Raw genomic sequence first — 16,094 nt, 5'->3', positions numbered from 1 at the left:
GGTATGAATATTATCCTTGCAGCACCGTGTGGAGGTGGGCCCCATGCAGACAGAAGGAGAGGGACTGTCTGTACCTTGGGGAGCTTGTGGGCTAATGAATGCACCAGTCATCTCCAAGGAGAGTTGGAAGCAGACTGAGTTTTCAAGATCGGATTTGAAATACCACAAATGTGTTATTTGTGGGTCCCTATTTGATTTCAGCGTTTCTGAGAGTGGGGTGATGAGAGAGGATGATCCATAGTTAGGGCTCTTATATAGGGTCAGGGAAACCTCACTCAGCCTCTGTGAGCCTGGCAGTCAGTGCTCTGTGTGTGTGTGTGTGTTGATAAAAGCTCTCATCTGCTGGTAGGGGTGCTCTGAGGATAAGGACCTGGAAGAGTGTCATGGATGGGGGTGAGAGGAGGATATGCAACCGTCACAGACGTTTAGAAGTCGGATTTGTGTGGGTTAAACTGGGCATGCTCGCAGCCTGTTGATTGCAGTTGCACACCACATCGTGCATGACTCAGTGCTGGGTGGGATTTGATATATAAGCTTCTTGTATGCTCACATTGGCCTGAGGACAGGTATCCATTTCTGGAGATGGCTGTGTTGGGAGAGGAGGCTGTGTCCCCTTTTTGGAGGCTACAATCTCCACAGCTCTGCCAGCCAGGCCATAAATCAGCTATAAATCAGCTTTGGGGTAGAAATGGGTCAGTTTAGGTGACTTCAGCACAGAGGTGAGGCCTCTCCTGCATGTGCTGGCAGGGCCTGAATCTGCTGCTCTTGGAGGCACTGCCTCTCTCAGGGAGGGGCCGTGGTGGTGCCTTCCTTGGATGTACAACCTATTCAGAGAACTCAGCTGAGTTTGAAAAATGTGTTTGCCACTGTTGTGTGATGGGCTTTTCTGCTTGTGGCCTTGAAAATCATTGGTGTTTGACCCAGGTTTTAAAGCAAAATAATGTGACAAAGCTTTACTGTCTTAGAGAGCTGACTGTGCTTGATTGATTCATTTGACTGTCTACAATTATTTGGTACTGCAAGAGCAGAGTAACATGGAATTTCTCTCTCAGTTGTCCTTTTGCGTGGACTCTTGTCTGGATGCAGACACGACTGTGTCCTGTCTGCTTGTCTTGCCAAGCAGTAACAAGTTTGCCCAGCAGCCTTATTTCCTAAGCCATTGAGCGTAACTGGTCATTAGTTTTTTAAAATTTATTCTGATCTCCTGAGATGTGGGGTGAGGATGAGAGGTGCCCATATCCCATACTCTTTGGAGACTGGGTTCTAGTTAGTCAGATCTGTTCTTGAGTGGTGTCCTGGCAAGGTTTTTTGAAGTGGAAAAAATAAACCAGTCACTCTGTTCACCAAGAATCTACATTTTATGTCACCAGTGCTTTCTAGGCACTTGTAACTTCCACTAATCAGTTTAAACTATCTCAAAAGAAGGCTGTCGTGAACTTTCGATGGGTGGGAAGGGAAGAGGTATTGCTAAAAATACCAAAAAGTAATTTCTGCTTAGTGAACACTTGAGACTGACTTTTTAGTTTCTTCTTGCATTGGGCAATAGAAACAGGCCAGCTGGTCCTTAGTGTGTGGGAAAGATGAGTAAAATGCTGCTTGTTTGGGTTGCCAGGGAATGGAAAAGGGTGGCTTGAGCTGAGGAGTGGGGACTACTTGAATGAGTGGTCTAGGCAGCATTGCTGTTTAACAGGAAAGGGAAGAGGGGGAGATGCAAGGTCTGAGAAACCCTTCTGCTGGTTTCTTGGTCCTTGTGTCACTTCTGCCCCAGGGAAGAAGCCTTGGGAAGCCAAGAGTGTCCTGCGTGTCCTGCAGCTGGGAGTTGGAGAGGAGTCATTCTGCACTTTTCACTCTCCAAAGAAAACAACACGGCGTATTCCCCATTTCAAATGGCGCATCTTGTTATTTTTGTTTCTCACCTTATTTTTACTACTGACAACTGGATTGTCCTTTTGTCAGAAAACAGTATGTGAATGGGAGGAGGAGGCAGCAGGGGGAGGGAGTGTGGGCATCTGCTGAATGGAGGGAATGGGCAACGTGTTCAGTCTTGTGACAGGTGGCACTTGTTATGTGCTAACTAATATTGAGGGGGAGGGTAGGGTGGAACAACCCTTAATTGCATGTGTACAGAGAGGTCTCTAAACTGCCCTCAACTGTTTGTTCAGCAGTGGTCTTGAAATTTGGTATTGCCTTTCTAGATAAAGATCTTGGTAGACTGTTTTTTTCGTCAACTCAGTGGTAATAATGGAAAGGCAAGTGTATTGTTAAAAGCTATTATGAAAGCATCTGAGAGTAAAACAACACCTCATTATGGCATGTTTTATAAATCCTGTGTTGTACCCTCTGTTTGAACACTGAGTACAGTTCTGGTTGTGCCCCATTCCCATCCCTCCCCCATGTGTACGTGCTGCTTAGAGCTGTAAGATAACTAAAGTACAGGAATTATTCTTGTTTCCCATCTCCATACGAGGGAGAAGCAGAAAAGCCTGAACTGTCTAGCTTGGAAAGCAGATGACTGAGAATAGTGTAGAAGAAGATCTGTAAAACAACGAGAGACACGGAGGAGATGAACAGGCCGCAGTTATTCTCTGCTTCTCATAAGGCAGGAAATGGGGCCACCAAATGAAATGACTGGGTAGCAGCTTCAGAGTAGAGAAGGGAGTGTGTGCATGGGCTTTCTTTGTTCTCCTTCAGACAACAAACATATAATTAAATTGAAGCACTCTGCCACAGGATGTTGTAGATGCCAAAATTACAAATGGGCTCAAAAAGGATTAGTCTATTTGATGGATTTTAATTTTTTTTATATTTTTTATTCCCTCCTCCCATGAAGGGCCATTAAATCCAGTGATGCAGATACAGTACCAGGCTCAGGAAGTCTCTCTGCTGGTCCTGGTCTTGTTATTCCTAAGTGCTGCCTGTGAATAATGGGCAGGACTGGCCCAAGCAGCTGCTCTTGTTCTTAAGGGAACACAACAGAGGACCCTGTTCATTGGGTGGGAAGTGCTGAGGGCTAGCTTAATAAAGAAATGGGAGGCTGTATGCATGTGGAGCTGTGCATGTAAGAGTTGCTGATTGTCAAAGATCAGGGGAGGCAGCAGAATCAAGATCTGTGATGGAAAGAGAGGATGTGTTTGCCTTATCTTTGCTTCCTCATCAGTAGGTTGTTTGGCTTCAAATAGATTTAGCAGTGTCTAGATGTTTGTCAGCAGCACAAGACCTAGCACTTGAGGAAACTGCTGTGTTATTGTTCCTTTTCTGTGTATTAAATTCTGTGTGTTGATCTTAACTTGTGTGCATGTAGGCATTCCTGTGTAACTTTTTGGTCACCTGAGTGAAACTGGAAGGGGAAAAAGGAAGGAAGGAAAGAAGTGTCGTCTTGTTGGGTCAGGAGTAGTTTGCTTATTGTAGCTTGTTTTTCAGATCTGATTGTGTGCATACATTTACCTATTTTTAACAAGCTTAAATAGTTCACCGTGTGGCTCTGTGGAGGTGCTTCATTGGTATTTTTTTGTTGTAGGGTTGTGAGTGTGCAGGGATTACCAAGGTTACTGGCAGATACAGGTCTGTGTGGCAGCTGTGGGTTGTGGGGTGCTAGCTCTACGGTGTATGGGGTCTGTGAGGCCCTGTGTGTGGTGCTTGAGTTTGTTGGTATTGACCAGTGGGGTGGAATGGTTCCAGTCCCATTCTAGTCCTAATGGAGCTTTGGAGCTGCTCAGGCACTGAGCTGCAGAGTGGGGAGGTGGGGGATGCTCCCTGGGATGTGGAGCAGGGAGAAGTGTGCTTGGGAGGGCAGGTGATCAATCCTCAGTGGTTCAATGTGACACGTGTGCTACAGGCTTTGGCTTTGTTCTGGTTGTTGCTTCCTGATTCTGCATTCAGGATTGCTGTGGTATAGTTAGCAGCTGTCCTCCTTAAAAAAAGAAAAAGTGGATGGTGTTGTAAAAAGGCTTGCAAGCGATCTCTGATAAAAATCTTGATCAAATGTGCATTTTTCTTTCTCCCCTTAATTTTATACTTGACTTTCTCTTTAAACAAACCCTAACCCTTTCACATTTCAGTACAAAACCCCTAGACAAAAGCTCGTTGTGATTAGCAGAGGTGTGCTGCTCAATGCTAAGCATGTGCAGGGGTATATTCCTGTTCCTGATGGGGTAATGTGCTTCCTGCACGTGTACGGAGTGCAGGGCTTGTATGTGCAGAACTCACTGAAGAGCTCAGGTTGGAATTGTATAAAAGTAGAAAATTTTACACACTTAAAGTGTATATTGAAAGGCTGTTTGCTTGTATAGTTATTCAGACCTCATCTGTGGCTGCACATTGGTGCCACCTGCTTGCAGGAGAGAATGAGCGGACTCCTATTATTCAAGGAAAAAAAAATACAAGGCGAGGCCTCAACATCTGTTCTGGCTTTATTGTTCGGTCTGGCCTGGGCTGTGGGCAGAATGTAGGCCACAGCTTTTGCATTACTGCTGGCTCTTAAACTGGAAAGGCATCTTGGATCAGATGTGTTCTTAAAAGGTTTAAAAATAATAATAGTACAAAGATACAAAGTTCAAACTTAGGATGGGTTAGTTTAGAGAAAAGGCAATTATTACTATCTATGCTTTTTCTCATTTTCTCTTTCAGTTCTTCTAATGGTAATAATTTTTATCACTGCAAAGTGACCTTTGTAATCATTGCTGGGTGATTAATCTTTAACTGGGTAATTTTTAAAGCAATATTTTGCACACAGTTGTAACGTGTGATACTGTGGGGTTTTGTAGCACAGCACCTACAGTCATTTTGAGGCAATAAGGTCCTTCACCCCATGTTTCCAGTCCTGCTGCTCTGTATAGAAGCCCGAATAGTTGCTTTTGTTTCCCTAGGCAGATACAAAAATGCCCTCAGAACTTTATTTGCATATAGATTATAGTGCCAGCCGGGTGTAGTCATGTATAGGAAGAGCTAACTGCTGCTTCATTTATAGCTTTTTAATTAAAAAATGTTTCTCAGTTTGCAGGATTCCAGTTCTGTTTCATTTAATACTGCTATAGTGTGTACAACGATGGTATTTCTATGAGCTACCAGCTGCTATGACTAGGCAGTCCTTGGAAAACACGAATGAAAGGGGATCACAAGCATTATCTGCTGACTCAGGGAGAAGTCACATGCAGAAGGAAGTGGAGATGAGCAGCAAAGTTCTTCAAATGTCTTTGAGTTGCTGCCTAGGACATCAGTGCCAGTAGTGGGGAGGAAGGTTGAAAAAGCTTTCCTTCTGGCTCCGACTTTTGTTTGAATTCTCTTGTGTCACATAGGTGCTGTGCTATTGTGCCACAGCTGTGCATTTACAATTACACTGTGAGCCTGAGTAATACCAATGAACCCATAAGAGAAGTTTTTTGTACTATGGGAGCCTGTGCCTCCCTTGTCTTACTTTGTTGAACAGCCATCATGGGTGCTTTAAACAGGGGATTTACACTATGCAATAAATTTAAGTTTTGATAAAGAAAATGCAGGGTTGGGAATGGAAGCACTTATTTAATCTCACTTTGCTAAAAGTAAGTATGTTAGACTTGATCCAAAACTGCTTTAAGAAGCATTCAGCAGCTAAGTTATTATATGGCAGCTCAAGCTCTTCCAAATAATAAAAGCATCTATTCACCTTTGGATATTACACAATGCATGTTTTATATATAATGCTCAGGGTTGCTTATTAAAAGGAAGATATATTTCTTACACTTTCTTTTAAAATGTGCAATGTGTGATTTAAAAATGAGTTAGTACCAATTGAGGGGATCAGTAAGTGCTGTTTTTAAAGCAGTAGCTTTTGTAGGTGGGAATCTTGCCACCATCTTGGGTATTTCAGTTTATTAACTTCATTGTTCAGATGTGGAAGTGTATTCTTACCTGTTGTTTTGCAAAAGATCAGTATCTGAAGAATTCCCTATAGTTTTATGGTGCTTTTAAACTTTGGTTTAAGGCTCATATTTGCTTTCCAGAGAAGGTACAGAAGTTTGTGTTTGTATCAAGCATCTACTGTGGACCTGCTCTTCTTCTGTGGTACCTTTTGTCAATTCTAAATAACAGAAGCTGCTGACTAGAGCAGGATCCTGCTCTTCATGGTGTGCATTGCAGTGCTCTCACATAGTCATGTGTTAGTGTGCTTTGCTTTGAAATCCAGAGGGTTTCAATGGCTCTGAAATACCTTGTGCAAACAGCAACAACAAAAGCATCAGAGATTACTGAAAGGGTTATGGAGAAGGAAAAATGCTGGAGGCATCCTGCCCAAGCCTCACTTTGACTTGGGCAGGATGCAACTGGGAGCAAAATGTGTCTTGACATCTGCAGGAGGTGAGTCTCATTTCTCCAAGGGGTCAGTACAGGTGTCAGAAGGAAATGTAAAGCTCCTGAATGTCTCACAGCTGTGGCTGGATCATGCAGCATCCTTGGAGAGAGCTTTGAGACAGAGCAGGTCCCTCAAGTGCAGGAACTCAAGTGGGAGCTGGGACTGCTGCCTTGCACAGAAGCAAAATAACAGATGACAGAGTGATTGGTGGCTCTTTGAGAGGCCTCTGCTCCCACTGAGTTTATTCTGGCATGTTTCTTTAACTTGGAGAAGAAAAATAAGACGTGATGTGTCAGGCTGGAGCTGCACAGTGCTGGGCTCCTGCTCCCAGGCAGTGTTTTGCCTTCCTGCATGCCCTTGTGAATGGTTTCCATTCCACCCATGGTCCTTAAGACAGTTTGTAATGGTGCTGTGCTTGAGGGAGGTGTCCCAGCTGTCGCTGCTTCCTTACTGTTCTTCCTGTCTCTAAATATATGTGGTGGAAAACCAGGGACTGGTATTGAGTTAAAACTAACAACTTTTTGGTTGGATTACTTTTATTTATTTTTTTTAAAGCTCAGGTAGATCCCTTGTGTTGGTTTATCAGGTAGATGGTGGAAAGAGAAACAATTCTCTTTCTTTTGCAGTGGTACTGTTGAACCATTGTATTTCCTTCTGATGCCAGTTACTCCATGGTTAACTTGAAATTGGGGAGGGGCCAGAAGGACAGGAAAGATACTGTCTGAGTAGGTGTAGGGGGGACTTGATGTATGTACACTGGTACAGTGACTTTTGGTAACTCCTCTGTGGAGACATCCCTGTTTCCCTATCAAGTGTCCTGACTTGACAGGTCCTGGGTAGAGGTGAGGAGAGCCTTAGCTGCTGTGGATCAGGGTTTCAAATCTTGCATTGTGCTGCTCTTGCATGTGCCAAGAGCATGCCAGGTCTGTGCATTAGCTCAGGGAGCCCCCAGGGATGGAGCACCTTTAGTCAATATGTAGAAGTGATAGGAAATAAAGTGGCTGTGTTGTTTCTCTCCTGTGCAAATCAGGGTATTTCTGCACACTGGTTTTGAGATGTGTCCTCACAGCTCAGGGTGGGGAGGAAACACAAAAGCCCCCACAACATTTTAGAATAATATTGATATATATATAGGTTCTAACCTACTTCATCTCCTCCCTTGCACAGTAGAACTTTTTGGGCTTGTGTAGTAAACCACATCTGTAAAATGGGACAAACTTTTAAAATAACATTTTCCTCTCAAAGTGAATTTTAAGCTGGATTGGTTCTCTCTGGAGTTTTAGTGTATAGTCTGTGGAGTAGGGGTTTGTGATAAGAAAATGGAGAGATTTGATAACTGCTGTGGGAAAAGCAACATGGTACTGTGTCTGGTTGGGGCTGCCCTTCTCTGCCTGGGTTAAGGCAATGAAAGTTTGCATTCCCTGTGAATTCTGATAGTGGAACAAAATTCAGGGGGTGCTGCTTGTAGTAGAAAGTCTTCCTCTTGGAGGAAGCAAACATGATTCCTGGCAGACTTGGGACAAATGGGAAAGCTAATAGTGGGAAAGAGATTAGAGAGTGTTTGCTCCCACAACTGTGATATGGAACTAATGGCTGTGGCAGACTTTACAAATATCTGGTGGGTAGCTAGATGAAAGTGCAGGATTACCTGAAATGTCAGATCTTCTTGTCTGCCAGTATACAGCTTCTCTAAACACAGGTTGCACTGGTTTAACTGCAGTTGCTTAAACAAGTAAACCTCATTGATTCTAAATTGATTTGTTCTCCTAAAAAAAGAGTAACCCTTGCCCTTCTTATGTGGCTATTTTTACATGAAATACGCAACAGATTAAATTGAATTATCTTTGTAGCTTTATCACTGAAGTGCAGAGTGTCAGAATTCATCCTGGTATTCCTTGTTCAGAAGCATGGGACAGTGTTGGTGAGCATTGCAGCTGTGCTTGGAATGGTGCTGTAAAGGAATGTAACAACCACTCTGCTCTGAGGCCCCTCTTCTGCTCTCATGGCTGTTGCTCTGAAGCAGTCATTTCATTTCAATGTGCTTCCAAATTCTAAGCAAGCTCTTAAGCTTGCTGTTGGTACATCATGCAGTAAGAGTACTTAGGCTCTGTATATTTATGGTGGGATCAGTACTGTACTTGGAAGAATGCCTGTCATGTCTGCCTTACATATGAGGGATGGTAAATGTGGAGCTGTGGGCTTGAGAAGGGGTGCTGGGGAGGATGTGATGCTGGAAGGTGAAGGACCTGGCAAGCATCTTGGAATGTAGGGAGGGAGTATCAGTCTTTATGGATGTTTGAGGAACACCCCATTCCCTTCTTTCTGTGTGTGTTGGCCTTTAGGTGCTTCTGCCCTTTGCAGAAAAGCCTGAGTTTCAGCATAACCCTGCTGTGTGCCTTGGACTGGCCTCTACAGGTGTCAAGGAATGAGACCTGAGGGTGGATAGATGTGGGCTTGGTGGAGAGGTGGAGTGGGGGATAAGTTGTGGGAACCCTGGAGGTGCTGCTTTACACCCATTCACGGGCTACCCAGTGTAGCTTGACTGGTTGGTGCTACAGAGGGGCTGGAGGGATGACACTGGGCTGTAGGAACTGGGCAGAAGGGGGTCCTGAGAGTGGCATGAACCCCAGCATCTGCAGGCACCTCTGTGTATGATGGCCAGGGAGGGAATGCGTGGCTGGAAGGAGGTAGCTCCTAACTCAAGGCATTTCCTTGGCAGAGGGAGATCCTGGGTACCTGTTTTGGTGCTGTGATGGAGCATGAGAAACACATTTTCCCACCTTGCTTTTGGGTGCCATGAGGTCCTGCAGTACCTCCCTGCACTGGTTATCACCCCCTAGGGCTGGCTCAGTCACAGCCTGGAAGGACTGTGGGGTTTCTTCTGCAATGCCCCATAGCCTAGCTTGGGGTTTTAACCATGGCAGGTGAAACCTCCCCCAACTTACTGTGGGTGAGCTGCTCCTCACAGGGGCAGCTGGGCTGGAGTGTGCACCTGATGTGTCCCAGAGCAGAGGAGGTTCAGACTGCTAAACTGGGAGAAAACTTTTTCCTTTTCCTGATTTAGGTTGGTTTTGCCAGTTCAGCAAGCGAGACTGTGCTAAAGGCAGGCTGCCATTGCCTGGAGTTACAGCTCACTTGGCAGTGTTCGGGCATCCGGCTCCTGAGCTGCTGTGGGTACCGGGGGTGTCTTGGGATTTGGGTGGAAGTGTTTAAATTCATGGAGACCTGACTGGTAATTTCTGTCTTTGAGTATTTTTATGGGATAGGAACTTGCTTTTTAGTGTAGGTTAAAGTGAGGAGTAAGACTTTTTACTTACTTTTCTATTCTTTGAAACCCATGTCAGACTTTTACAGGCCACCCTGGATAAGGAGAGCAAAGAGAAAAATTTGCTAAAGGTGAGGCTTAGGGTTGACTCTTCTTTGCATTCCAGCCTAGACTTGAAATGAGGAAGAAGGTAAAATTTCATGCCAAATGTTTCAGGACTTGTAACTTTAATTTCAGGCAGTCTTTGTGTTCTGTATCAGGTCTTCACCTCCCATCTCTTGCCAACAGAGGATGTTGTGTCTTCTCATTCCTTTTTTTTTGGTCTCGTGTAGAAAGTAATGAACATGCAGAGCATGCAAAATACCTGTATGTGCAGTTGCTAACCTCCCTAAAACAATGCGAAACCTTCCCAAAAACCCAAGTGAAAGATAATCAAGGTGTGTATCATGAAAAAAACCTGCTAGTTCAGTGTAAATATGTTGCTGACGGGTGGTTATTTTTTAATACACGCTGTCTGTGCTTTAAATTTAATGTTAAAATATTTTTGTCATCTAAAGCCCGACTTAACTGAGCAGATTTCAGGTTAAAAGCAGTGGTGAAACCATGAGTGTTCATAGTACTGTAGTGTAATTTTGTGTTACTAGATCTTTTTCTTTTTTAATGCATCGTGAAGTGGTGGTTATGTCTAATTGCACAATGCAGAGAAAATAGCATTGTGTTGAAATATTGCATAAAACTTGAGCATTATGTGGCATTTTGTAGTGGAAATAGTATTGTAGGTACTCATTCATAACAAGATTTGCAAGTTTCTCTCTGCCAGGGAGGGTGGTTGGGCTGGCTGTGTGTGTGCTGACTCAAAGGAGGGAGTTTCTTTTTCTCTCCTTATCCTCTTCTTCTTCCTCCTCCTCTTCTGACTGCTTGTGACCAAACATCATGAGAATTGACAAAGAGCTTGCTCTTGAAAAATACCTTAGTTTGAAGATGCTTTTTCGAACTATGTGCAGCTATGAATCTTCACTTGAGGCTTTCAGAGCTCTCCTGCCAGCCAGGTGTTCAGCTGGTTAAAAACAGATTTGTCTAAGTGTGGGTTTGTGTCTCAGTGTGGGTGTCAATGCATTTGATTTCTCTGGAGCAGTTGAGACTGGGACCTGATTGTGACCTGAGGGACCCAGTGTCATTTGAGTGGGCATTCCTGATTGTATGGGGGATGGAGGCACAGAAGGGCTGCTGGGATGGTGCAGGAGGCACTCAGAAGTGTAGTGTGGGAAGTTTTATGCATGTACCTACCCTGAAGGGTTAATCTGTCTGCACACTGCAGTCTCATGATGTCCGGGGCTTTGAGCCTGCTGCCTGAGCCTAGCTCCTCCCTTTTTCATTTAATGATGGCTTGAAGAAAAATAATCAAGTGTGCTGGAAGAGAAACATTAATTAACTTTTAATTTAGATCTAACGTATGCTGCTTAGTGTACTGCATGAGAGTGTGCGGTATCTGTCATGTTATATAGAGGGTGATGCATTGAAGAAACAAGGAAAAGCCTCAGGTCTGAATGGGAAGATGGGGTTTTAACTCTGTGGATGGGTTTTATATCTTGATTAAAAGTTGCAGATGTGAGATAAGTTGCTTTTGTATCCATTTTGCATCTGAAATTACTTTCTCTGTAACTTGGTTTGTATCTGTTTTCTCTTAAGCCAAACTTGCAAGGCGAAGTCAGGAGAGAGAGAATCTTGGCATGCTGGTGTGGTCACCTAACCAGAATCTGTCTGAAGCAAAATGTAAGTCTCTTCAACTACTTTTATTTATTCCCTACTTTCCTCACTTCAAAAATGCAAAGTTGCCACTTTTGGTGGAGAGGTTATATCTGTGACCTTTCCATTATGAATTGAAATTAATTTGAGAAAAGAAAAGCCTACAAAGCAATCCCCAGATGATCTTTGTTCTCCACTGTGCATCTGCTCAGTGTCAAATCCACAGGGGCAGGGAAAGCAAGAGAAATGTGGCAAACATTATTTGGTGGTATGAATTCTTTAAAATACTCATCTGCAGGCCTACACAATCAGCTTTTTTTGCTGTTGGTGCTGTAGAAGATGACAGGAATAACTGGGAAGAGCAAAATGAAAAGTGTTGGGGGGTGAGGGGGGGTGGTCCGGGAAATATTTGGTAATTAGTAGTACCTTTTTCTCCACAAAGATAAATCCACATCTGGAGCCCATGGAGGCTTTAAATGCCAGAACAATTGCAGTGCCTTGCAATTCCACGTGAGGGCAATTAACAGCGCTCTGTGTGTGTCTGGGAACAAGTCTCAGTGCTGCTGCCAGATGGCAGAACTAGTGTTTGAAAGGCTTGTCTAGCTACAGTTCTCCTCATGAATAAGTAGGACTCCTTGATTAAAGGGCTGCTGTTTGAATGCAGTTAACTAAACCTAAGCGCTTTTGGGGGAGGGAGCTGAAAAGGGCTAATTTTCATTTTGTGCTTATACCTTGCTTTTTGGGCTTTTTTTCTTTTTTTTTTATCCTTTCTGATTCTGGGGCCAAGAATGAGAATTGTGCATTCCTGTTCCTCTGCAGTTTTTGTGGTGGCATTATTAAGTGAATACCTGATTTTCCCCTAGACCTGGGATGCATCATAAGGCACATGTGAAGATGTAGTGGCATTTGCAAATTAAGGCAGCAGAGATTGTGCACCAACTGGCTCTGTCATGAAAGGCCTGTGCTCTGCCCTGGGGCATTTGTTCCACTGAGCAAGTTGCCCCTTAAATTACAGAAGGATGATGGTACTGATCTGCAGATAAAAAGGGCTTTGCAAGGATCATGTTTGCCTTCTCTCCTTGTCTGCTCCCTGCTGGCTATTGAATGCTGAAATAAATAAGACTGATGAGGAGAGGAATGTATTTGACAGTTATTTACAGCGAGAAACCTCTTAAAAGGTATAACAGCAAGAAATAGTTGCAGCCACCAAAAGGAGCGACTGTTCATGGGTTTTCCATGACACAGGATTGTGTAGCTGCCTCTCAAGTCTGAATGTCTTTTGAATCTCAGCTCAGCTTTGGAACCTTTAACTCCTGACTGATAGGAAACTGGTTTCTTGAAGAGGGAAGACAGAATGGAGGAGGAAAAGGAGCGAAGATAAGTGGAATTGAGTAAAATAATCCTTAACTGAGTATTCTGTGGTAATTGGCACAAAAATACACTCATAGAACACAGATAGGATGTAATATCTGCTAAGATGTCATGAACATAAGAAGTAATTAAATAAGTAGTATGACATTGATAAATAAAAACTAGGTGGCAGTTGTCTGTTAGTACAGTAAAAAAATTGGGGAAAATAATGTGAATATAAGAGGGGGGCTAGAATGAATGTCTCAAAATATTGAACATTTCAGTAAGGATATGAAACTCACCAGGGAGTTCACCTTTCAGAAGAGGTACAGCAAAAAAATAGTAAAATTAATTTGGAATATGGGGAAGTGAAATGTTTGAGGCTGTTACACCATCCATGGCACAAAAAATACCTCCCAGTTGCCTATTTGATGCACAGGGATGGAGTTAAGAAATTAGGTGTCTAGTAGTAGTAAAAATCTGAAGGAGTGTTGTGAAAGGTGACTGAGGGGACCTTGGGGATGCCAGATGGGAAGAGGGCAGCTGTGCAGGGAATGAGAGAACAGGGTGGGGGCTGGTTTGTCATAGCTTTGTTTTGTGTCAGTCTGAGCTGATCCTTTTGAAAGGAATCAGGTATTCCTGTCTCTATCTGACATTTCTTAAAAATGGACTGTGAAAAACAAATGCTGCTGAAGATAGGAACTTTTGTTTTTTTGAAACTAAAAAAGGATTGATTGATAGAAATAAGTTTATTACTCTAATGTATTCAAGAGAGCTGTTAGGTAGGCACTGATTGCATGAGAGCTTGAGTCAGTCCTCCTTCCTTGCAAAAGATGGGAACTTCCTCAAACACCAGTGCTCTGCAATGGCTGTAGAGCACTTACTAAGTGTATCACAAGCAGAGTTCCCTAATCTGCTTTATGGTTTATGATGAAGGAACATCAGGGGACAGGAGGTCTCTCCAGCGACTCTCAGGTTCAGTGACAAGTCTTGGCATCATTGGTAGCGAATCCTAATTAAATGATGTCCATGGGGATGTGTGAGAGGACTGATGATGATCAACATTTCCATCAGTGATGTGGGAATTGATATGAAATTGTGGATGAGCTGTAGACTGACAGGATGGTAAATAAAATTAATGCTACTGACAGTCTTGTAGAGTGCTTTGGGTCTTTTCCTTACTTGGACTGCTGCCAATGCAGTGGGCTCTTAATGACCCAACTGCAGGGTTATGAATCTCAGTACTGAAATCTCTGGCTTTCTACATCAAGCCTGGTGTTTGGAAAGAAATGGCTTAGAGAGCAATCTTAGGGAAACAGTGGGCAGGTAATTCAGCAAAATTCCTAGTGTCCTGCTTGACCCAGAAGATGATGTGGGTGTAAAGAGTGAGGTAGTCACTGGAACAGTTTGCTGCCTTTCCACCCAGCAGCATTCAGGGGAATGAACCTTGGCTTTAGTATTTAAAAACTGAGAAAAGGATGGAGACAGGAGCTGCTGAAATAATTTGGAAACAGAATCTGAAGCAAACTCCATCTGTTTAGCTTACTGAAAAGAGACTGAAAGGGAACTACTGTCAATTATTCTCTCAAAGAGAAATTTTAACATAATAAGAGACACACATAATACAAATAGATGGCTGCAAAATAAGCCTACACAGACTGAAATGAAATGTCCGAGTGTGTGGAGGTTTTTTTTGGAGATTGACTACTGGGAGTTATCCAGGGTAGTGATAAATTCTCATATTTCTTTATGCCTCTTTAAACCATGGGACTTTGTGATGTATTATCTTTGGTGGGGGAGATCATTCACTGGCAATGTGAAATTGCAAGTGGAAGGAGCTGTGTTCCCCAGGAGCTTGGTGTAGCCCCATGGGCTGTATATCGGTGAGTCCCAGCTAGCACTTCCATTTCAATACTGCTCTTCAGGCAGAAGTGTGGGTGAACAAATCCTTCCAATCCACAGAGCATTGGTACCTGTGATTACTTTTGTTTGTACTCCAAAGCCTTGAATCCATCCTATACCTGCAAATCACAGAACTCTTCTCTGTTCCTGTGGCTGGGGCTCAGCATGAAGATGGAAGCAGCACATGTTAGCTCTTTCTCAGAGTGAACTGTAACTCTCATGAGCGGGAGAGTTCTGTGCAATCAGTGGAACTTGTGCAACCCACCCTTGTTAAAGGAGAATCTGTGCTAAAAAACACTGAGCAGATCTGTGACAATGCTCAGAGCAGTGCACCTGATGGGTTTGGCAGAGGGCTGGCAAACTGTTGGAGGTTGTGGGAGGGTCTCCTGTAAGCTGCTGAAATAAATCCCGGAAAGACCAAGTGTCAACCAAGACCTGGTGGATATCTACATACCTGATGCTCCAGGCTCACACAATTAGTTAAAAGCTTGTTTGGGCCCCATGCACCCAGTGTGCTGAAGAAATGTTTTAATCACACTGGAGAAACCTTTTACCTGGGTGTCATAAAGTGATGGATGTAATGGAAAAGATGAAAGCACGTGTTGGCATGTTGCTGATTTTTTTTATCCTCTGCTTTGTTAACCATTAATCTTGGATACAAACCACTTACTGCTTTGCCCATATTAATACCAAAGTTGAGTACTGCCATCGTGGTCCATATCTACTGCCAGACTTCTGTCTTTGAGGGATCATTTGCGTAGTAGTGCTACCACAGTAGTCACGAAGTTAGCCCAAAACTAGAAGTTTGTCATGTCTCTTTTGAAGACAAAAGAAAGAAATGTCACTATGCAGTAACGGAACATTTGGACTTCAAATAACTGTGCTCCCCTTCTAGTTCTGCTCCAAATGCCCTGTGCTGTGGTTGGGTCACACCTCTCACAAAGAGCTTGCTCTCGAAGTGACACTCCCGAGAGGCTCTGTGCACTTGGTACCATGGAGGGCAGCTGTTCTGGCTGTGCCAGGGCTCTGTCACAGAGGGTGGGGAAGGACGGAGGAGGAAGAATGATGCCTTGAGCAAGGTGACATTGAGGAGCAGCAACAGCTAGTTGGAAGACAGGCATCTGCTCTCTTGGAGTGGCACGTGGTGAAGGAGGAGGGGAAATGAAAAATGCATTGTAACGATGCTGTGGAAACCCTGCACAGGATCGAGCTGGGCCAGCATGAAGCTATTAATAAAACAGCAGTGTCTCTCTCTGTGCCAAGTGCACCAGCGAGTGGAACCAAAAAAATGACTTTGGGTTGGTTTAGAAATGAGCAAGTGTTGGCATGCAGCAGCTGCCCAGGAGTGAGGCATGGACACCAGGGGAGAGAGTAGGATGTGATTATTGCTTTTGTGCATCTGCAGTTCAGAGGTGAACTACAAGAAGGAAAGATGTATTGTTTTGCTAGTGATAAGCTCTGCTTTGAAAGTAAGGTTTTGTCTCTCTTCTTGACAGAATGTGTGTG

At 43.7% G+C, this 16,094-nt stretch overlaps 1 protein-coding gene across 1 annotated transcript in view; it reads left to right on the top strand.

Annotated features, from left to right (window-relative positions):
• Positions 1 to 16,094, top strand: part of RCOR1 (REST corepressor 1) — an 82,794-nt gene that overhangs the window by 30,431 nt on the left and 36,269 nt on the right. Inside the window, exon 4 of the mRNA XM_033063211.1 lies at positions 11,280 to 11,363. Coding sequence (XP_032919102.1) covers positions 11,280 to 11,363 — 84 coding nt within the window. The remainder of the gene's footprint in view (positions 1 to 11,279; positions 11,364 to 16,094) is intronic.

This window comes from Catharus ustulatus, chromosome 6 (genome assembly GCF_009819885.2).
Source record: "Catharus ustulatus isolate bCatUst1 chromosome 6, bCatUst1.pri.v2, whole genome shotgun sequence".
In the NCBI taxonomy this organism is placed as follows: Eukaryota; Metazoa; Chordata; class Aves; order Passeriformes; family Turdidae; genus Catharus; species Catharus ustulatus.
This window is presented reverse-complemented; position numbering and strand designations above follow the sequence as displayed.